At 39.1% G+C, this 23,134-nt stretch overlaps 1 protein-coding gene and 1 long non-coding RNA gene across 4 annotated transcripts; one reads left to right on the top strand and one right to left on the bottom strand.

Moving 5' to 3' along the window:
• Window positions 1-320: 320 nt before the first annotated feature.
• LOC5505464 (glutamate-rich protein 3) lies at window positions 321-22,988 on the top strand. Of its 3 annotated transcripts, XM_048734229.1 has the most exons (21): window positions 321-574; window positions 1,863-1,956; window positions 2,348-2,473; window positions 2,968-3,039; window positions 5,714-5,887; window positions 6,773-6,955; window positions 8,649-8,856; window positions 9,201-9,387; window positions 9,654-9,738; window positions 10,374-10,455; window positions 11,528-11,584; window positions 12,412-12,531; window positions 12,801-13,105; window positions 13,482-13,637; window positions 17,687-17,839; window positions 18,547-18,793; window positions 19,272-19,415; window positions 19,875-20,059; window positions 20,497-20,625; window positions 20,858-20,949; window positions 21,397-22,988. In XM_048734229.1, the coding sequence occupies exons 1-21, from the start codon at window positions 555-557 to the stop codon at window positions 22,346-22,348; spliced, it is 3,771 nt and encodes a 1,256-aa protein (XP_048590186.1). In that variant the 5' UTR covers window positions 321-554; the 3' UTR covers window positions 22,349-22,988. The 3 variants fall into 3 exon arrangements, with proteins under 3 accessions (XP_048590186.1, XP_048590187.1, XP_048590188.1); XM_048734230.1 differs by lacking the exon at window positions 11,528-11,584; XM_048734231.1 differs by lacking the exons at window positions 321-574; window positions 1,863-1,956; window positions 2,348-2,473; window positions 2,968-3,039 and adding an exon at window positions 3,252-3,278.
• LOC125573616 lies at window positions 11,494-12,414 on the bottom strand. The gene is made up of 2 exons (XR_007314132.1): window positions 12,097-12,414; window positions 11,494-11,858 (listed from the first exon to the last, which is right to left on the bottom strand). It is a non-coding gene; the product is annotated as an uncharacterized LOC125573616 (long non-coding RNA).
• Window positions 22,989-23,134: the final 146 nt, after the last annotated feature.

Below are 23,134 nucleotides of genomic sequence, written 5' to 3'. Positions count from 1 at the left end.
CGGGCTCAGAGAAATCTAGACGAGTGAATGCTGACGAGGGCATCGCCCGGCCTCTGAAGTCTACGAGCATTATCGGTGAATAATGAAAATTTAAACAAAGCAAAATCTCTAGATAGAGTGGTTTTCAAAAACCCGTTAGTACTAGTACACTGTAATGTCTTTTTCTCTTTTGAATATTACACTTAACAATTACATTTTGTTGCACGGGATTTTGAAAACCACTCTAACAGATAGCGAAAAAATCGATTAGAAAAGACAATCACTTTCGGGTTGCCTGTGTTCCCTGTGGCAGCTCTTTCATCCGAAGCGTGACGTCACGTGTGTACGTGGTTTGCCTTGACGACCGTAGACTCGCAGACGGCTCGCAAGATGCCAAACCTGAAGCTGATTATCTGCCTTTAAACCACAATAAGACTACTCCAATGGCTACTGTGCTAACGAATAAGCACTAAGGGGCACCTTCCAGTAGAACTTCGAGGGATCAACGATTTTCTTTCAGTAAATCTTAAAGGTTTTATCAGACGCGTGTATCGCCGGATCGTGAAACGAACAAAATGAGTCACGCGGCTCCGGGGTAGGTTTGCAATTTCTTGCTGTGAAAACTCGGGGACTAAAACAACTTTAAGAACCAATCTTGTCCTTATTTAATCGTTTGATTTTTTAGCAAATATCGTCCGATGTTCGTAATTTTATGATATGTAGTATTGAATTTGATCCTTGTAATTTGAGTCCGCTTTATTGATGCCGCAAAAGCTTTGGTTACTCCATGTTGTTTATTTCGTTTCTATCTAAACATTCTAGTTTCGGTATGATTTATGGATGGTTCCCTTTTCTAACCGTTTACCGGAGGTATGATTATAAACCATCTGATAAAAAAGCAAATGTTGTGTAATTGATTTCTGATCTGACAATCTTGATAACTTTGCGAATGACAGATCGTACAATTCATTAAATTTAAGATTTAGAAAAGGATTTTTTTTTGTATTACAGCGAAATAATGGTCCTGTTTGATATTTTTATACACATAATTATATTTGCTTCGACACCGAGAAGATAATAGAAAGCTTTATTCTGACACCTATATGAACAAAATAGAAAAAAGAGCTTTATTCCATCTTAGTGCACTAATGTAAGTATTACTTTTTATAATGAGTGTGAGAAATTGGCCTGAGTGTTATGAAGTCTTATAGTTATTTCTATTTTGAGGACATTTAATTCCCCTATTAGGCTGTGGCAACAACACAATTTTGTTATAAGCAAATGCATTATCTACTTATAGAACAAATGGTGTTGTGCTTTTTTAAAGAGTTTCAGGCACCTCAAATGAACATTAATCAGTCTTATCTCAAGTTTATTTGAATTTCTTGGTTGGATTTTATGTTAATACAAGTAGGAATAGAAGGGACAATTTGCAGACTTGTAACACCAATTGCTTTTTTGAATTGTCCAAATTGACTTTTCTGTGGTTACTATTATAGTCCCACAAATAAGAAAGAAAAGAAGCAATTTTGATTTATGAAAAGTAAAACATTTTTTCAATAATTTCATTATTTCAATTATTTTTCAATTATCACCCAACCCTTCTTGCCATGTTATGCTGTGAATAACAAGCTCCCCCGCAAAAAAAAAAGCTTCTTGAATAGATTAGAGGTTATGGGGTTGAAAGGTATGTGTGTTACGTATGGAAGGAGTGGATGGATTTTTAGGACTGGAGTTAACTATAAATGGTATATATAAAGTAGTATTTGAAGAGTGCAATAAGAATTAATGTTGTTCATGTTCCAGATACAGACTCACAAAATAAAGTCAGAAATCCTGCTTTTCACAATAACCACAATTTATGATTTCTTGCTTTTTTTCAGTCCCCTTGAAGCTTATAACAGCTTACAGGACAAGCATCTAGCAGGGTACTTTAACAACTTGCGCATGAAAAAGCACCTTAAAAAATCTGGGCTGGTGAGTTTACAATGCTTGTTTTGTCTTTTCTTGAATATGCTTTTCTGTGTCAGATATTATATCAAATATAGGGATGGGACTAAAGTGGAAATAGACCTGTGAGACATGAATTATCAGAAATATAACTGTTTAACAGGCCCGCACCCAGGGGGGTGCAGGGGATGTGAACGGCTTCTCTCCCCACAACAGCCGAAAGCACATTTTCCATTTCAATAGATGTGTTATTTGTACACAAAACTAATGAAAAAGAAAAAGCTAGATCACTCTGGTATGTCCTCCCTCCACCCCCCCCACCCCCAGAAAAATTAGGCCCACTTTTTCAGATTTCGCACCCCCCATCTTTGGACTTGCAAATAAAAGTAATTGGGCTTTGTTTTTTGTTTTGTTTTAGGTATCAAAAAATGGGCGTATTATTGATGAGAAGACCTATCGACTCTCCATGGCCAAGAAAGAACATAGAAAACATGTGCGAGATCTGTTAGCAACAGCCATTATACACAAAGCACTAGACATGGAGGTGAGAAAGAGAATATTCTAGAGTAATATGACGTATACTTAACAATTAGACTATGGCGCGGAGCTGACCCATAGACTCTGAACTCATAGAAAACAAAAACGACTAGTCTAATTGTTTTAGTATAAATCCACTTATTATATGGCGCGAAGCTGACCCATAGACTCTGACTCATAGAAAACAAAAACGACTAGTCTAATTGTTTTAGTATAAATCCACTCATTATCTATATCCACTCACTATCTATCTATGGCTCAATTGGGAGCCAATCAAATTGCAAGATTCGTGATAGTATGTGAGTGGATTCCTGCTCTATTACTAATTAACAGCTATAGCTGTTGCCCCCTTAGTTATAAAGCAGGAATTAACAAAAGACATATAATTATATTTTTTCCTGGTCTAATGTGTGAGTCTTTTCAGATGTCCCAACCCTTAAAGATGTTCTCTTTTCATTTTTATGAGTATATCACTAATTTTTTTTTTCTTCTAATTTTCAGCGAACCAGACAATATGAGATAAGAAAGCGCTTGGATGAGGTTTACAAGGTTGAGCTTGTACAAAGAGTTAAGGTATAGAACAACATTCAATTCAAAGAACAATTTAGTAAGTAAGCCTTGTATAATATGCATTAGCTACTAACACATTTCTTGAACTTCAATATACTCATAATTTTCTGTCCTTTCTCCTTCTTTTTGTTTTCTTGATACTCCCCTTCTCTTTTGTATTTCAAGTCTTACACATAACCTCTTCTAACCACTCTTTCTTTTGGTGAAAAAAGGCTGTTGATGATGGTGATAATGTTCATGAGGTTAGTAGAACCTTTGTTCATGCATACTACTTCATATATCATTTGCCTTTATTTGAGACAATTTTATTTCTCGAAAATGTTAACCTTCACTCAGCTATGATTTTTCTGTTTCTTGACCTGATTTACCTATCTTCGCTCCTTGTATTTATTGATACACCTAACCATTTAATGCCAAGATCGCCTCTCATTTTGTCCACCTTACTTTAGTCCGGGCTTCTGGAATTGCACGCTTGTGTGGAAGCGCATAATCTGGCTTTCTCCACGTAATCTGCATAATCCACAAATATCTGCATAATCCCGCGTAATTTGGCTAAATTTTGAAAGTCATTTGAGTGCCCAGCTGATGTGTTCTTTTTGGGGTCTTACCTCTATTTCTGGTAAAAAAGACATATATTCTTGGTAAGAGTGTGATATTTCGAACTGAATTTCGAAAACAACAAATAAAATGACTAGGCTTTCTTTGCCAAACAGCGAAGGCGTAGGACTAATATAAGAATACCATTTAACTTGGGAATGCGAAGCATGTACAAGTTTTGGGGTTTAGTGATTTGTGGGGACTCCGATGCACTCCATCATTAGATCATTGGAACACTAAACGTTAAACTTTTTATGGTCTTTCTGTGCTTTTGCAACACAGCAATCCTTAGGCCCGGGGGGACTTTGAGAAAACCAGACAGGGGTATTACAGCTAAATCAATTTTAACACTAAGGGATAGCACTAAGGGCGTGGTCAACAACAATTCTTACTCCTAAGAGATAGCACATTGAGTGTGGTTGAAGGGATTTTTAACCCTAAGAGATAGCATAAAAAAATAATGCCCGTTTTAATTGGCCGATGGATCCTGTATTGTTATGTTACCAACAATAAAGCCAGAAGTATCAACCAATCAATTCAGAAAATATCCAGAACTCTTCCCAAAATTTGAAACCGATTTCATCAACTTTTTTTTACAAGTAAGAAAGCAGCAGTATATTTTTATAGAAAATATTGCCCTGCTAAGAAGTTCTGGATATTATCTTTTGGATATTAGACCACACTTTATGCAACCAGACCCCCTTGAGTTGACTGCTCCCAGCACTTCACTTTCTATTAGAAACTCCTAGTTTATTTTATTTCCGGAAAGAATATGCTGAAATTTGACATGCTAGCAAAAAGGTTTCCGATCATTGCGATACCAATAGTAATATAAATAATTATAGTTACTGGTCAACTCAGTAATGCCACGTTTGTCCAGCCAGGCCTGTACACAGGGGGGTGCGCAGGGTGCGCGCACCCCCCTTGGTGGCCAAAAAAGGGGCATTTCTTATTAATGAATCTTCAAATACTATGCTTTTCCCATATGATACCTATGACTGTGCACCCCCCTCGGCCAATCCTGGGTATGCGCCTGTTAGCGGTGCAATTTCCACTGAGGGGTTTTTTTTTTACTTTTTATTTTACTTTTTACAATAATAATTTATTATACCATTCTTGGTGTGTCATAACATCGAAAAGAAAAAGGTATAAGGACATTTTTATGTACTTTCAGCATCTTGGATGTGCTTTGTTCACTATCCTGTATATCTTTTATGCACACCAGAAAATACATTTGCATTCACAAATTGGCTCACAAGCCTTTTAATTAATTGGCTGGCTAGCAGCCAATGAAAACTCGCCTAAGATATTTTTACATGAAAAATAAACTCTTTTAAGTTATTTCGTGCTTTCCTTCGGTACAAAATGTGGTTTGGACTATAATAAATGTATAGATTCGTTAAGAAGTGTTGAAGTAAGACACCATACACAAGAAGCATTTGGCCTCAAATACTACTCATTATTGTTGATATTCCATGTCATTTAGCACGTAATCCAGTAGAGAATCCTGCAAAATTTTGATTAAAAAAATGTATTGCACAATCCCCCGCAATTTAGCGCGCAATCATAGATTTTCTGCGTAATTTAAAAAAAATCCCACATAATTTTGAGATTTTTTCCGCGTAATTCCAGAAGCCCTGTTTAGCAGTCTTCCTCACAGTGCTACCCCCTGCTGTACCTTTATCTAGTTTCAACTGATCTTACCTTCCCTATTTTTCTTTGCTCTAACTACCTTAAGCATTCTGTATGTCATATCTCATTCATCCTAGGTTTTAAGCAAACGCTCTTCTTTTCATTACCTAGACGTTACCTTACATTGTCTTACTTACCAAGCTTCGTATGACTTGCAAGAACTTACCTTGCTTTAATTTAACCACATTAATATTACCTCTCCCATGGGCAGCAAGCGGTTGGTTGTAAATGTGGGTTGTATGAGCAACTGTGTACATCCTACCCCTGCCCCTCACACCATCCTTGTTGTCTTATATACATGATCTACCCACCCCACATAAAGCTATATCATTTTCTCCCTTACCTTTCCCATTCTTCTATTACATCATTAAATCTTTGCTCATATCAGGATGAGAGAAAAAGAAAAGGAGATGAGGATATTCTTCCATTATTGACCCCCCGTGAGCGCTCAGCACGGCGTTCCAAGATAAGGGCACGCCCAGTGACAGCGCCTGCTGTCACCTCTAGTGTTCAACCCTCAGAGTTAACATATGATGACTCTACGGGGAAACTATACTACACGGTAAGCTAATGGAAGCCTTCAAGTAACCAAGGCCTTTTTTGCTTGTTTGCGCACATAGAATAAAAACATGGTCAAATGAATTGCTTTTATGGAAAAACAGAGGTTCTGCCTTTGGCAAGTAAAAGTAATAATTGTTAACCATTTATCATTTTTTCTTGCAATCCTGCATACTTTATCAGCATCTTTGTCTAGTAAATGTTGCTGTTTCTTTCAAATATGTTTTTTTGTTTTTAATCTTCATTCTGGAAATCAAGTTATTGAATTTATTAGGTAAACTAGGGCCCAACAGTATATTATGGGTCTTACCCACCCACCTCACCCACCCACCTCACCCACCCACCCACCCACTCACCCACCTCACCCAGCCACTCACCTAACCCACTCACCCACCCACCTCACCAACTCACCCACCCACTCACCCACCCACCTCACCCACTCACCCACTCACCCATCCACCTCACCCACCCACCTCACCCACTCACCCACCTCACCCACCCACCTCACCCACCCACTCACCCACCTCACCAACTCACCTTACCCACTCACCTTACCCACCCACCTCACCCACCCACTCACCCACCTCACCTTACCCACTCACCTCACCCACCCACCTCACCCACCCACCTCACCCACCCACCTCACCCACCCACCTCACCCACCCACCTCACCCACCCACCTCACTCACTCACTCACTCACCTTACCCACTCACCCACCCACCTCACCCACTCACCTCACCCACCCACCTCACCCACCCACTCACCTAACCCACTCACCTCACCCACCTCACCCACTCACCAACCCACCCACACACCTCACACACCACCCACCCACCTCACCAACTCCTTTTATGCCCAGTCTGTAATGTTCTTCATTTTTTGTTTCAGGTTGGGCCAAGTGGACAGGAAACTGCCATGAACACATATCTGCGAGATGACGAGGACCCTAATGATGGCTCCCCTTATGCACGATCTTATCCTGGGACATACCCTGTACCAGCCCCACCCACCACAGGAACTCCTCGTCACAGGTCTGCAACCACACCCAGGAGAAAACTCAAGTTACAACGAGTAAGGAGAAAATCATTACTGTCAACCCCAGAAAATCTCTTTGTGCAAAAGAATGTTTGCACAATTTGCACAAACGCAGACAGATATGGTACGCGTGTTATAATAATAATAGTTTATTACGACACTCTCGCAGACAAAAGTCTGAATTACAGTGAAGGGTCATGCACGCCACTACTTTACACGATATTACTGAAATCGCACACTAACAAAATTATTAAACCTGTCTGTATCTCCTTGAAACCTATCGGTACGCATGTAGCCAGACCGGAGTGAGTAGCTATGGTTGACTTCTGTAGCTTTAGGAATGATATAGTTTAGAGGAGGCGATATCTTCGCTTTGGTGACAAAACCCTCACAGAGGCTATCACGGCGAGCAGATAAGGACATGAGCCCTGCATTTGGTAAGAGCTGTGCAATAATCAGTCTGCGGGAAAATAACGCGCATCGCTCTCCTTTGCACCGCTTCCAGCAAATCTGATAGGAAAACTGGTAGACCTGCCCACACTGGTGCTGCATATTCTAGTACCGATCTTATCAACGCATCAACTAAGTCATTAGACTGAACACCGGATTTTTTTAGTGATCTTAAGGCATATAACCGTTTTCTGGCCTTCTTAATAACGTACTCTACATGCACGTTCCACGTGAGGTCACTACTCAAGTGGACTCCAAGGATCTTGTAACTATCCACTCTCTTAATAGGTAAACCAGAAATATACAACTCCCCAGGGAGGGATGGTTGGTATTGAAGGAAGCTAACACTCAGTTCTCTGCATTTCTTCGGGTTAAGTCGCATGCCACGACTGGATGCAAAGTTATTAATGTCATTTACGACTACTTGTAGGTAGCTAGGACTACAACGCGGGATTACCTTAAATACGGTTGTGTCATCTACATATTTTATACGTGCTGGCCATTGTGCCACTAGCTTGTTTACTAATATCGCTAACAACAGAGGTGCTAGCTTAGTTCCCTGAGGAATTCCCCCATTAGGGGACACAGGCAAAGACAATGAGCTTCCTATTTTACGCGCTGTGACATATCCGTTAAGAAAGAAAAAAACCCATCTCGTTATAACAGGATGGACATCTAGTGAACGCATTGGTGTGGAGTGGTGATCTACTAAACCGAACCCCTTGCTGAAGTCAGCGAAGAAAATTCTAACATAATTGTTGCCTCTGTCAAGTGCCTCTAGAATAACATGAAGCATATACAGCATATACACTAACGCATGGGTCATATGGTTGCGAATCGTGAAAAACAAAATATTTTAGAATCTATAGATTTTCCGAAAATAAAATACAGCCGGACATAAAAAATAATTATTAAGAATAAAATTGATTCGCAACCATAGAAACATGCGTATTGTTGAGGACTTGAATTCAGTAGAAATAGCTTTTAATTCGATGGAATATATAAACATACTACACACCATACACACACACATATATACATACATTATATAGAAATATACGTTCTAGCTAATTTCAAACAGTGGAAATCGATTATAAGTTAAATATTAAATGGTATCAGATTACATCGAAGGTTGGAAATTGTTCCTCAATAAATATCTGTAAACCCAAATGATTTTTATCCACCTCTCTTGCGTTTCATTTTATGATTTTTTAGTAACACCCAATTTAGCCGGTGCAGATACCTTTGTTAAGGCTCACTGGAACTCTTCTTCCCATAGTACCACTACCTGGCAAGAACAGAGCCTGCGGTAGCTCATAGAGTCCAGCTACAGTCGATGGCCGAAGTGACCATGAAGTTCCTGGGTCCAAGTCTTGTTCTCACCAATAGCATGTTTCCTGAGGATCGACTGTCAGAGGTCATGGTTCTACAACAGCATTGTGGTGGCAGCACTCTATGTGTTTTCAGGGAGCTGCTCCCCCCAAGCAGTGAGTATGCATTAACAATGTGTAGTAAATCAAAGGGAACTATTTTTGGGATTGGGTTCTTATTGAATATGAGTGTATTTTTCCTAGTTATAAAAAAAGTTTATTACTATGTAGATTTCAGGAGAAGAGAGAGAGAGTCGATGATCTGTCTAATTTGTTTTGTAATTTTTAAATACAATGTAAACTTTTCCTTTGGCAACAATATTTGATTTGGAATATCTGCTAGCTTCTGCTACATCCTGAATTAGCCATTAAAAATGAATGCTTTTTGTGACTCTGTGTTAAGTGAGAAATGGTGTTGTGAATGGCCTTCTTTACAATAGCTGAAATTACTTTTATTGCAGCGATTTTCACATTCATATCTCGTCGACACCGTGGCGCTCCATTTGGCTTAACCTTCTACATAGATGGAATGCAGGACATCCGTCTTAGCTCGTGTTGCGAGTACAAGCACAAGCCAGGGCACATATTAGGTGGGAGGAATGGCCACTTCCAATTTGTACAAGTAGAGGGTGCAGCACCGTGTTATAGGTGAGATATTAGAGAGCATAACCAACGCGAACAGCATTGAGAACGGCGCACATGCTAACGAATTGCTGAAAAACGGCGTTGGCGTCTGTGGCGGCAAAGTAGTACGGCATTTTCCCTAATTTAACGATCTGCGCGCACGGTCACGGACATCAACGTTGGTTTTGGAATATCCATGAGTGCGCTCAACTCAAGTCTGTCCCTCTTCATCACCCAGCATTTTTGCTATCCTCAGACATTAATATAGCATGTTTCTCACAAATCTGTAGATGCCAAGTTGCATCTGGGGTACGTAATCAGAAACGTAAGACGAGTCGAGAATCAGAACAAGATGACAAGACTTTTAGCACTCAGGTATACATCAACATTTGATCATGTGCTTGGCAACACAAATTCTACGCAACTACCTTTTTCACTTAATTTTCGCGTCACTCTTTTCAAATTCAATTTTTCCGAATTTCCCGAATTCCGAAAATAACGACGCGAAAAGTGAGTACACAAGATGCCTTTGGGGAAATATTGGCCGTAAGCTTTATGGAAACACCTTGTCTATTTAGTCATCTAATGAACATAGTACGTTACGGGGTTGAGTTGGACTAACCTGTTGCATAGCAGCTCTCCTTTTCCCTTGAGCCGCTACGCAGGCTAAGTTGGACTTGTATTTATAAATTTGTATGAAACTAAATTTAGCCCTTTACAAATTGTTTCAGTTTTGATGATTAAAGCACATTTTATTTCCACTTATTTTGCTTGATTTTATTATCACAAAATCGCGAAATCGGGAAAATTAAGTGACCTGGTTTTTGCGAAAATAGAAAAATTGAGAAAATAAAGTGTCGCGAAATATCGATATCTCAAAATCGCGCAACTTTGACGTCGCGAAAATTAAGTGTAATAAAGGTATTACAAAGAAAAAAAAAGTCCTACAAGTGCTAAAATATAATTGTTTATATCGGCCAACCACAATCTTTATTATCCCACTGTCTTAGAATGAAGAAGAGAACCCGGAAAACCAAGAGACATTTAATGTCATAATTACAAAGATCAATACTGAAGACGATGAGAAAGATGGTAAGCAAATGGTTCCATGAGATGAATTAAAGAAAGATAGTAAGCACAGAGTCTTGCAAGATAAAATGATAATGATAAAATAGCCCCTTCTCGTTAGCAACATTAACAATTACGTTACATATCTACCTTGAACTAACTGGTATGACTAGCCAGAATACAGACAAGCTGTAGATAAAATAAGGGAAATAAAATAACACAAGGATGCAGTGGTACATTTACGCCTCTGAAAAGAGAGCTGTTTTCACAAATGCGTAAAATATACCATATTCTATTTGCCATTTTAACGGATAACTAGTTATATGTCATAAGCACACCGTAATTCGCTCAGAAAAGTAATTTCACCTTATGACATAACATTTTCATAACAATTATATGCCTTATTTATTATTAGTTCACCTAATGTTTTCTAGAATAGGTTACGATTATATTTGCATGTGTAATCTCTAAAATAGCTTGATATTTTAAAGACATGAGGCTCGTCTAAAATGTTAAAAATGTAAGATAAATTATTCTTTCGTGGCGTAAATCAATGATAAGTAATTGTATAGCTTATTTTCTTGATAATTGATATTTTTTTGATAACTAGTTGTTCACGATAATTTCAAATCTTCCTATTCTTCTTTAAAAGTTAATGTTAAATGTAATTCTCATCACCATGCCTCCACCACCAGCATCCTCAGAGGACCAGATTTTTTTTCTTTCTTGAGTAAAACAGTAAAACCCCAGGTTTCCGAGAATACGATAATCAGCAACATCTTAACAAATCATAGTTAACAACAACTCATCTTCATACATAGCACAAAAATATGGCCTACATATATGATTGTCTAGTTTTTGCATCAATCAGCTTACGACTTGAAATCTGAGAAACAAACAAAATTATATCACAAGAAATTATTGGAATCTCAATTGCACGGATGAATCCAAGTTACAATTTTAAACCCTAACCAGTCACAATAACCCAATCCTCACTAAATGACACCTCCATATTTATCGGACACTTTTCTTGGTTTGAGGGTCTTTTATGTGAAAGGTTCCACTGTACTAGTCACTAAACAGCATGTTTCTTCAGGTGTGTCTTGCATTAGGGTCAAAGCCACGCCCAACGGCTATACTGTGGCTATCCCTCGTAAGTATTTTGGGTAGACTTCCCACATATTTTAGATGGGTATCAGTATTTGCATGATGATATCCAGGGGGCGTACGCAGGATTTTAACAAGTTGCAGTCAAAGCATTCAGAAGCTGAATGAGGGTGTGGCCCCTCATCCCGCATCCCCGTAAAGATTTTATAGCTCCCGCTTATGGGTTTGAAATTGGCGTCAATGCGTCAGACTTTTAAGAATATTACACGATCCTCTTTTATCCTCGATCGGAAATAGGACTTCAGTCATCGCGTGCGGCACTGAAAGACTTAACAATATCAAATCATCTTCGACTACCATGGTTAAGAAAAATATATTAATTTCTCTTATCATATATATATAAAACTACGTACGTAAAAATGAGTGAGTAAACATTCGATTTTTCCCCTCGTTCTGAAGATAAGATCGCCAATTTTTTTTGCAGTCCAGTGACTGTAGGCCTATAGGCTGCGTACGCCCCTGATATCAATAGATGTATGATGGTTCGATTTTCCTGACCTTATCAATGGTGTCGTTACCAACATAAACTCACTCATTAATCCATCATCATCTCCACTCATCATTCAACTATCGCAGTGCACGGAGTACTGTATGAAATAAAAAGCGATCATTTATTGCTAGCGTTAAACGCCATCTAAGAGTCTGAGTTCTCACTCAGCGGCTGTAATCTTTATTAATGTATAAATTAATCGTAAAAGACAAGTGTTAATTAACAATTGTTGCTGCATTCCTTTTGTTATTTCCTGTTATCTGTGTTGTTTAGCGTCAACTAAAGTAGTCCATTCAATTTCTTTCTTTGTGTACGGTTTGTAGAATCACGGGGTGAGAAAGTTGACTCTTCCACACAAACGCCACGAGGGGACGAAGAAAGCAAAAACCAAGAGACGGATGGCGAAGACAAGGACGAAGCCTCAAAGGACGAGAAAGATGAAGGTGAATAGGTTTTGCCCTACATTACTAGAAATCAAGAAAATATATATGTATTTATATCAAAAATCTAGACTTGAATAATGTGAATTAACAGTGCAATGGCGTAGCAGAGAGGGGGTGGGGGCAATGCCGAGACAAGAAAATTGGGCAAGGCTACGCCCCTATGTTCATTTCACGAAAACACGGGGGCCGGGCAGCTAACGCTCTATTAGATATTTCCTTATAACTTTATTAGGGGAGCACGTTATATTAAATATTGATTTTCCTTTCAGATCCAAAAGAAGATGTTGCGGCTGAAAAGTACGAGGATGACCAGTTCGACGAAGATGATGATGATGACAAGAAAGATGATGATGATGACAAGAAAGATGATGACGATGACAAGAAAGACGCGGAGAAGGAAGACAAGGACGAAAGCGGCAACGAGAGTGACTCGTCCAGCTCTAGTTCATCAAGCAGTAGCAGTAGTAGTGATGATGATGACAGCGATCATGATAAAGACGCGGATGATGACGATGAGAAAAAAGACAAAGATGAATACAAAGATGATTTTGAGTCGGAAAAGGACGAGGAGAAGGTATTTTTTTATTTATTTTTTCATATAATTACGTCGTGCTGTCTGTATTCGAGGTGTATAGGACGTCCCCCTCGTAGTCTTATTTAGTGTGACTGAACTTGAAAACAAGTTTTCTTTCTTGTGTATCATTACATAGCAGTCTATTAACTCCCCTAACTCCCCTAACTGTCAGAGGTATAAAACTTTTAGATTGTTTTTCGAGATTCCGTGACATAGTTTATCTCCAATATTACATAATAAAAACAACAAAAGTGCTGTACTGGGCTCTTTAATATGCCCGTACCGGTGTACAACATGTTTCTTAAATTTGCGAAAATGTATTGTTCATCAATGATCGCAAAGAAAACTCGAGCCAATGAAACCTCTGTTTCAACAGGAGAAAGAGCCTGCGGAAGCAGAAGAAGTGATCGAAGATGCCACTGAACCAAAAGAGGTGGTTGGAGATACTGTAGACATAAAAGAGGAGGAAGATATCCCTGACGAGACTGAAGGGCCAGAAAAATCGGAAGAACCACCCGTTTCTGTACAAGAGGTAGGAGACACACACTTCCGAGAAGCAACGACTTCTTACCGAATAGTACCGAATAACTCCCGGGTTTAACGAGACACTCCCCGATCTTACACTATGAGATCACGTTAACTTTTGGGCGGCAAACTCGCGCGCGCTCCGGCTTTTGGCGGGAAAACTACAAAAACAAAGATCGACTTCTTATTCAGCGCTTTTAAATCAGCCGGAAGGCCTCTCTATTTCGGAAAGGGCTTATTTGATTTGATTTTTTTCGTCGCTCTCTTTTGCGCTCTCTGGCGCGAAGGCGAAGCCATTTCTGTGTTTATTTTGGCGTGAGTTTGATGCTCACATCAGCCGGAAGGCCTCTCTATTTCGGAAAGGTCTTATTTGATAAGATTTTTTCGTCGCTCTCTTTTGCGTTCTCTGGCGCGAAGGCGAAGCCATTTTTGTGTTTATTTTGGCGTGAGTTTGACGCTAAAAAAGTCACGTGATTTCTTAGTGTAAGTCTCCTATTATACCGAGTCTCTTCCGATAGTACCGAGTTATTGCGGAATACTTCCGAATCACTTCCGTATTTTACTATTGTAGCGAGAGCTCTCCAGAATTGTAACGAGTACCCTTCCACCAGCACCGTGCGATTGTCAGCTAGCGCGAAATCTTAAGGGTGTACTGACATTAGTGTTGCTCAGTAACGACGTTGCTACGCTGGTGGCGTTGAGCGCGCGCATATACAAAACACGGAATTCGTCATTCACAAGCTTTCCTGAAGTAAAAGAAACAAAAAATATGCGTTTCAAGTTACCCAAGATTGACTTTAAGTTAATCTCAGCCTTTTCGGGTTATGATATTTCCCATATTTTGTAAAAAACGAAGATTCAGCGAAGTCAAGTCAACCTTTTTAAAGCCAAAGTTTTCAATTTTCACTACCTGCGCGCCCTACAAACACCGGTTGCAAACGCTCGCGCACGCACTGAAAATCTTATTTCAAAGTAGCGCGCGCTGTATCAGAATTTTAAAATACTTTTTCAATTTCCATCATGACATGGCGGATATCGCTCCTTTGAAGTGTAAATACCACGAAACACTATTGGAATTTGTTTTTAAACTTCATTTCAATTTCATTATGTGAGATATCAGTGTGTGTGAGCAGGCCAAATGTGCACACACGGGCTTTGTTTCACTTCCGGTTCTGCGTTTTCTAAAAAAGCTTTTTTTGTCGCCAAATTATTTCAAAACGCAATATTTTTCCTGTATTCCTTTTTATTAAAATCTCCTTCATATAGTCAAGCATGGATTTAGCGTTAATCTAACAGAAACCAAAATTATATCAAGTAATCTGGATTTCAGGACCTTTGAAAAACCATAAAAAAACAATTACTCAATAATTTCTAAAACGCATGCCTGGCTTAATGCACTCATCCCTCAAGATTTATAAAACTTATTCAATATTTGTTTTCGAGCAATTTTACTTGAAATATTTGCTTTTATCTGCATCTATGACGGGGTAACGTCATCATAATAGTCAGCACACTTTTGTTGGTCAACTTGGCAAATATCAGACCCTTATGACTTTCTACAAGGCTTTCATGCTATATTCAATTTTCCTTAGCAACAGATGTCAGTACACCCTTAAATAAGCTACACCATTCACTGGTATTTGAATATGTCAATTTTTCTTGTTTGTGTGAAGACGAATATTGGACATCTCCACTATTTGGGTGTTTGAATAAACTATGTTGATATTGTTGGTCCTTAAAACGATCCACTATTGGTGATTTTGATACCTATCACTACCCACTACAATCCATTACAAGACACCAGCCTAACTCAAGTCGGCAAAGGCGGCTTCTTTACTCTTTCTTTCTTGACATGAATTTGTAGAATTTGTAGTTTTGCAACCGCCCAGAATTCAAAACATTACCAGTCGGGAAATTGCGCCTAGTCAGTCATTCCGCCTTAACCAAATCAATTTCCTTGCCACACTTTTTTAAATGATTTTTTTATGGCAGACACTACAGTGCAAACATGAACGCATTTGATTGGTTAAAGCAGTTGATTGACAACGAGAAGAGGGTTTTTAATTTTCGGTTGTGGCAAAACGGAGTACTAATTTGGTACGCTTAGAACTCAAATTTCCATGTTCCAGCAGATTCGATCACTGCTCGACTAATTGTGAACTGAGTATATCGTGTTCGCCAAGAACCTTCACACGTGCTTGCTGCTCTTGAAAAACTTATTATTTTTTGGCACCACTCAATGAGAATCTCTCTCGGTGATGATGTCTCTACATCAATATTGATGATGAGATCCTAGGCCTCTCTACGGGAGAGTAATTTTGATACGCTCGATGCGATGGTATTTTCGTAGCATCGATTTTTTCCGCGTCTTTTTCTCGTCGTTTATCCAAGGTAAGCTCGTCGCATTTTTTTTTTCTTCTTCTAAAAAACACTATGCTATCACCATGTAGTCATTTTGTAAAACATTCTCTCTTTTCGAACATATAATTTCAAATGGAAGGGTACCACTTCTATTTCTGGTTTTAAGTCTTTTCGTCTAATGGGAAATACGGATATGGGAGATGTTTTCTCTCATAATATAAACAATTACAATTTCCAGCTGTTCAGGGCTAGTTCCTTGCATCCCAAAACATAGTTTACATTAGGGAAAGACAAATAAAATACAAAGGCCTTCGAAATTACATTTGCTCCGTGCTAAAACTAATTGCATAAAAGCAAAATTTAAAATTTCAAATCATTCATTCATTTTCCATTAAAATAACATACGCAAGAAACAACACAGCAGGTATCAGCGTTTCACATTTAATTCAGACTTGACACTAGTTTATAATGCTCAATCGATTGCAAGAGGTTCTTGGAAAGGCTTAATCATATCAAATGCGGCTAGCGCTGACCTCAACTCAATTATAGTAATGCGGTCGATTAGGTTTTAATGTTGTACATGGTGAATTATTCTTCTCTATTCCTTGTGATCGTTGAAGAGGCCAAAGGCTTCGATCGTAATATTGAAAGGAAATTTGTGGGTAGAAGAATCGGATATATAAAACCATCAGCTCATGTTTTGAAATGCCTTAGTTTTCGAGAAGTTGATATGCTAAATTGCCTGGCTTACTCCTGCTCACAACCGTAAAATTGATGATTTTGGCGTTTCAGGCAAGTGTATGTTAATTTTTGAAGGAACTTTTCAGAATATATATTTTTTTCACATTCTCTTTGAATACACTTAAAAAAAAAAAAAAGAACAGGCAGAGATTTAACAAAATTTTAAGAACATACTAAGAACATCAGGCTCAGATAGCAGCAACATATTGCTTTTTAGTGTTATGTGTTCTAAAATGCAGTGTTAAATTGTGTTCATTAATAGCAACCTATTATATTATATTGCTTTATTGATCATTTGTGTAATTCTCCTCCTAATAATTCATTGAATATTATATTTTATAAGCACTAAAATTTAAACAATATATTTGAGAACATTTTCAACGGCCAAGCCTTAACTGAAAATTAGACGTTTTTATAAAAAAAAAAACTGACTGTACTGCGTTAATGACTTTGATGATGAACGTCGGGAAGCGGACGGACGTAATTTAATTGGTTGTTAGTTAAATGGTTCTTGTAAAAAAGAAAACAGGAAACCTCGGAGGGTTACTTCAAAGAAGGCCAATCACGCCGCCATTTTGGGCTCCCGCTCATTGGGCGAGTCACACAAAGCACCCATTTCCATCGGCTAATTCAAGCAAGTAACCAAGATATTTTCAACCAAATATCGTCAAAAACATATCAGACTTCATTCTTAGATTCTAATTTTGCAGATTACTTGCGAATAAAGCACTGTATTTTCAATGATAAAAAAAAGGAGGGGGTGATCGACATTCCTTAAGGGTCTATTTCAAACATGGAGACAAATACACAAACAAATACCACAGACAAGACTTTGGGGAAATCGCCCAACTTTCGATAAGACGGAAGGGGTTTTGGAAAATTTTGTGTTTTGATTGCAGATTACGGGCAAGGCTTTGTATGTTGTTCAGATTTTGTCGTTTTGCTTTTTTCCAGGAAGCTGAAGAGCTGTCTGACGAAATGAAACCAAAGAGGACTGTATCGTTTGACGAAGATGTAAAAGTGATCGATAGTCCATCGGTTCCTGAGGTCGAAGAGGAAGAGAGTAACGCAAATGCTGAAGTCGAGTCCAAGGAAACCAATGCTGAGGTATTTCCGTAAAAGTAGACGTCTTAGTGATGCTATATATTCCCCCCTAAACTTGCATTCCCTGAAAATGTTCTTTTCTAATCCAAAATACTGAAATTATCACGCATGAGGTCGATTTTTTTATTACGTTTTGTTGTGTAGTCACACCACACACTCAATTAAACGTTTTAAATTAGAAAAAAACACACCCATAATTTCTGTCAGTCAAAGTGCCATAAAAGGTACATCATTTGCTTTGATCATTTGTAAAGATGTGTTCAAATATAAGGTGACATTTGGAATTAGAACAGAAAGAAACATAGAGATGGTAAAAAGGCTATGAGGACGCATGCTCGATTTTATACTTCCCAACATCCCCATTCATTTTAGAGTCAGTAAAAGTGCTATAAAAAGTACATCATTTGCTTTGATCATTTTTTAAGCCGTGTTCAAAAAGGTGACATTTGGAATTAGAACGAAAAGAAACAAGAAGATGGTAAAAAGGCTATGAGGATGCATGCTCGATGTTATACTTCCATACATCCCCATTCATTTCAGAGACCAAGGTTTGGACATTTGTACGTTATCCATTAACAACGTGGACGACGAGACACGGATTATTAGAGTGCATCATTTTATAATAGCTCTGTGGTTTTACAATATAGACTTTTAGTCGGTCAGGACGGGGAACCAATAATTCTATGTTTTTTTTGTTTTATTACTTATAGATTCCAGAAGAAGACAATGAAACACCAGAGAAGGAAGATGAATCAGCAGTCACTGAGGAACAAGCAGAAGAATCCACCACGGAGGCTTCAGAGAACGAGATCGCTAAAGATGAGGCGGCAGTGGATGATCCTCAAGTGGTAGATGAGCCAGACAAGGAAGCGACAACAGATGAGGCACCAAGCGATAAGTCAGAAGAGAAGGAGGATCCATCTGAGACAAAGGAAGATGACGATAATAAGAAAGAAGGTGCAGAAATGAATGAAGTTTGCCCCTGAAAATATTGTTGTATACTCACAACAATGTTGATACAACATTTCTGCTTTGCATGTGTCTACAAAGATAGTTTCCTTTATATTGTTTTATCTTAGATCAACTTTTCTATCTCGCGTTTGACCATGATATTTTTGTGTCCTCATTGTTTATGTGTAACACTCCTCTCTGTGTGTTTCTATCATGTCTCAGAGATATTTTCTTTCTCTACAACAATGTTTTCCCTTTTGCAATATTTATGCTGTTTGTTTCTACTATGTTCAGATACATTTTGATATCCCATTTTGATATGCTTTCTCTTGATGCAATTCTACAATGATTCGTAATATCTTGTATCCTCGACTATGTGTGGTGTTGTTATTTCAACACAATCGCTAACTTTTGCCATTAGCCTTGAAGGCCTCGAAGCCCGTTGCATCGTATATTGAATTGTTTTGATGATGCTCTTTTTAAGGTGCTCAGGAAAGTCCAGAAATAACATCCCCGGTGGAGGATGAAGTTGATGGCACTGAAGAGAAAGGTGACTCAGAGCTTGAGGTTGTTTCTCCGGTCCCAAGTGATAGCAGCTCCAGCAGCAGCAGCAGTGAAGATGAGAAAGGTATACCATCACCTAATTCTTGACCACAATACTTGGCATGACATAGCTGTAGTACGCCTCGAAATATTGGGAAGAAATACGAAAATATTGTGTTTGAGGGGGGTCAACCCCTTGTTATATGGGGAGTGGGGCACGTGCACGTTCTTGTAAAACCCAAAAAGCCACTTAAATGATTAAATGTTATCTTTCCTGGAATGGCTGTTGTTGAGTAAAATGTTGATCACAAAAACTAGTAACGTACCCTAACTGCTCTAACTCTTTATACCGTCTTCCTTCTCTTTTTCTGAAGTCTTTCCATTATATTTTTACCTTGACTATTACCATTGAATTAGATTACCCATTTCTTACCCCCTTTACACCCTTGGCTAACGCCCCTGATCTTTATCGCTTGTGATATATGTCTATTTTATGATTACACACGTTTTTTTTTTGTTTGTTTGTTTGTTTGTTTGTTTGTAGACGATAAAGACGAGCCAGACCATGACCCTGGCAATGATCCCGATAACGTGTCAGACAAGCTGCCCGACCAGGCATTGAAAACAATCGGAGTAGAGCCTGGGAATAAACACGAGGGCTCCATTCAGCCAGCTATCGAAGGAAAGAAGGATATCGAGTTCACTGGCGTATCGTTTACTCCAGAACAGGTATGTTTCACGTACGAAATAAATTTTTTAGTATTTTTATAGCGCAAATTCGCATCGTGAGACATGAGCAAATGCTCTGCACAGTGACTGACTTACTCTACTCGTCAGTATACGGGCAACTGCAGTTTTCATTCATGAAAACATCCCTAATACAGGTTTAGGTTGAAGTGTTGTGAGCTGAGCGCATAGAAAGGCGCGTCAGGCAGCCGCCAATCAACTCATATCTGACCACGGATCACAGCTTAGGTCGAAATTGTTGTTTTCAAAAATGAACGAGAAATCACGAAAACGTGACTTTTTAGGACCCTTTAATAAACTTAACCTCACCTTTTTCCCTTCTCTGACTATTCATTTCTCGAGGTCGATATGACTGACTAGCACCCTTTAATAAGCTTAGCCTCACCCTTTCTTCCTTATCTGACGATCCATTTCTTCAGGTCGATGAATTAGCAGCTGCCATCACCACCAAAGAAGACGTCACCTCCATCACGTTACGAAACGCTACCATTGACGACGAGGCAATCGAGAAGCTTGCGGCTGCACTAAAGACCACTCAAAGCATCAAGGTCAGTATATGGGCTACCGTGCTGGCTTCTCCTTTTCAATCATCGCAATTGACTTTTCCGCTATTGCGAAGCGCCTTTTAAAGTCCTGATTTAGTTTCTAGTAAACACTTCGTCCTTCGCGATGTTCATATGTGAATTCCATTAGTGACATTCCAATGAATTCACACGCTATTTTGTGAATACTCTTCATGTTTTATGTATGTTTTATACATTACTCGTCTATTATTCTCAGATGCTCAATCTGAATGTGAATAAAGTCGGTCCAGAAGGAGCTAAACACGTGGCAGAAGTCATCAAGAGTGCCAAGTCACTTCGGATGCTGCTGTTAGTATACTGTCGTTTTGTAACTTAAAGGCTGTTATCTAAAAGTTCAAAGTTTGGTTGTTTTGCACTTCGGGGACCCCAAGGGGTGGCGGTCAGCCTTAGTGTCTCCCTGGGTCACTGAGGCTTGTTGTAATCATAAACTTCCAGGATTAAAAGCAGGCACGAATCCAAATCTAATAATACTTGTTTACTGGTGAAAATGTTTAGAGTTAGTACGTTACTGTAAGTATGATCTGCAAGTTTTCTTCTTGTTATTGAGGCGGCAGCGTTCAGCGCTTTGGTCGTAAACAGGAATTTTATTAGATCCGCGCCTAAAGGGGCTTTATCACCTCAAGTTTTATTCCGCAACCTCCCTTTTAACTCGAGGCCATAAGAACTGATTGTCTGGCCTCTAATCCTTTTGTTAACTTTGTCTTTACTCCCAAATTACTTCTTTTTGCCTTCCAGACTTCACGGAAATCCTTTGACAAATGAAGGAGTTTGCACCATCGTGGATGCAATTCTGGGATCACCGGAATCGTCCATCACGAACCTCGATTTAGGGGACTGTGGAATGACGGATGAGGGAGCAGGTTACATTGCCCGACTCCTGGAGAACAACTTGACTGTTAGCGATCTGACTATCAGCTGTAATTTGATTGGTCATGAGGGCTGTAAGAAAATTGGCAAAGCTCTGGAGCAGAGCACGGCCCTTAAGGCATTATCTCTTGACTTCTGTCAACTTGGAGATGACGACTCCGAAATAATCGCTGAAGCTTTGAAAAAGAGCACCTCTCTTCGATCACTCGATCTCGAAGGGAATAAAATTGGGGACAAAGGAGGAACCAGTTTCTTAGAGGCTCTCAAAGTAAATGAATCTCTAGTGGACCTAACGCTTATGCCGGTCAATGATATCTCTAGACATATCCATGAGGAGATCAAAGAATTATTACAAGGCAGAGCTAAGCAAAGACCTAGTACTAGTTCCAGAAAATCGGACACTCCACCATCGGAGACTGAAGTGAGGGAGGAAGAACAAGCTTCAGTTGATGCTCCTCCCGAGAGTGAGTCTTCCGTTAACGCTAATACTGATGCTAAGCAGAGGTATATGGATGATGTTGATGGGGCCGTTGATTCTGCAAAGAAGGAGGAGCCACCCAAGGATGAGGACCAACCTGGCGATGTCGAGCCCCCAATTAGTGATTCAAAGGATGCTGACGACAAGACTTCGGACGCCGCTGATGAGGCAACCGCGCCAAAAGTTGAAAGCTCACAGGATGATATCCATAATGTTAACGAAACACCACAGGGATCCCACGGTGATGGGGTAGACTCACCACAGGAAGCCACTACTGATGAGCCAGAGCCAAAACAGGGAGCGGAAATGGGTGGTGACGCTGAGGTAGACAACTCGAGTTGAGGGAAACAAATAAGGCATGAAATCGCCTATCGCTTCCACACACAAATTTCATCAATTTACTTCAAATTTCTTAGTAGTAAAACTATAAATTCACATAAAAGCACAGCATTTGAGACATGGAAATCTTCGATACCAACCCTTTTCAACATACTATTTCCAGTTTTGATTTTGAAAAATTTGTGGAGACCTAGGCGCGTGTCGCGTGAATTTTAGTTTTATAGTTATGAATAATGAGGTTCTTAGAGCCTTTTCGTGTGTACATAGTTAACCGACTCTTATCATGACTGTATATGGGTACTGAGCGTGAATAAAGGCATATCCTGACCGTAACTAATTCACTCTGCATTTGAGGAGCTATACCCCGTATTTCTCGGAATTTCACATTCTCAGAATTATTCTAGGAATACGATTGGAATATTGTGAAACTCGGGAACGTATCGCATTACATTATTATTTATTGGGATGTATTTACCCTGCATGATTTGACTGCATAATTATATTTAGATTCTTAGTTTTTGAAATAGATATAAAAAATTATTTTGTAACGCTAGATGATTTGCTTAGTGATTAGAAAGCGTATGTCAAATTGAAGTCGTTGGACTGATAAAGTATAATGCATTAAAGTGTTTTTGTACAGAAATAGGTGTGTCTATTTATCGCCCCTTACCCTGGCTACCAGAGCCTCCAGACTTCCCTCGTCCAGCGACGCTCAGCCAAATCGTCACAGCATTTTGGCGTCACTGGACGAGAGAAGTCTGGATGCTCTAGTACCTAGGGTAATCGCCC

Source organism: Nematostella vectensis, chromosome 11 (genome assembly GCF_932526225.1).
Source record: "Nematostella vectensis chromosome 11, jaNemVect1.1, whole genome shotgun sequence".
In the NCBI taxonomy this organism is placed as follows: Eukaryota; Metazoa; Cnidaria; class Anthozoa; order Actiniaria; family Edwardsiidae; genus Nematostella; species Nematostella vectensis.
The sequence above is the reverse complement of the archived record's forward strand: the minus strand, read 5'-3'. Positions and strand labels throughout refer to the sequence as shown.

What these genes read in the sequence shown, in the direction of transcription:
- LOC5505464 (XM_048734229.1), top strand. Translation starts at nt 555, where the DNA reads ATGAGTCACGCGGCTCCGGG. An exon ending in GAAAACTCAAGTTACAACGA is followed by an intron (nt 6,956 to 8,648) that starts GTAAGGAGAAAA and finishes TTCTTCCCATAG; the next exon opens with TACCACTACCTGGCAAGAAC. An exon ending in AAAGGACGAGAAAGATGAAG is followed by an intron (nt 12,532 to 12,800) that starts GTGAATAGGTTT and finishes TTTTCCTTTCAG; the next exon opens with ATCCAAAAGAAGATGTTGCG.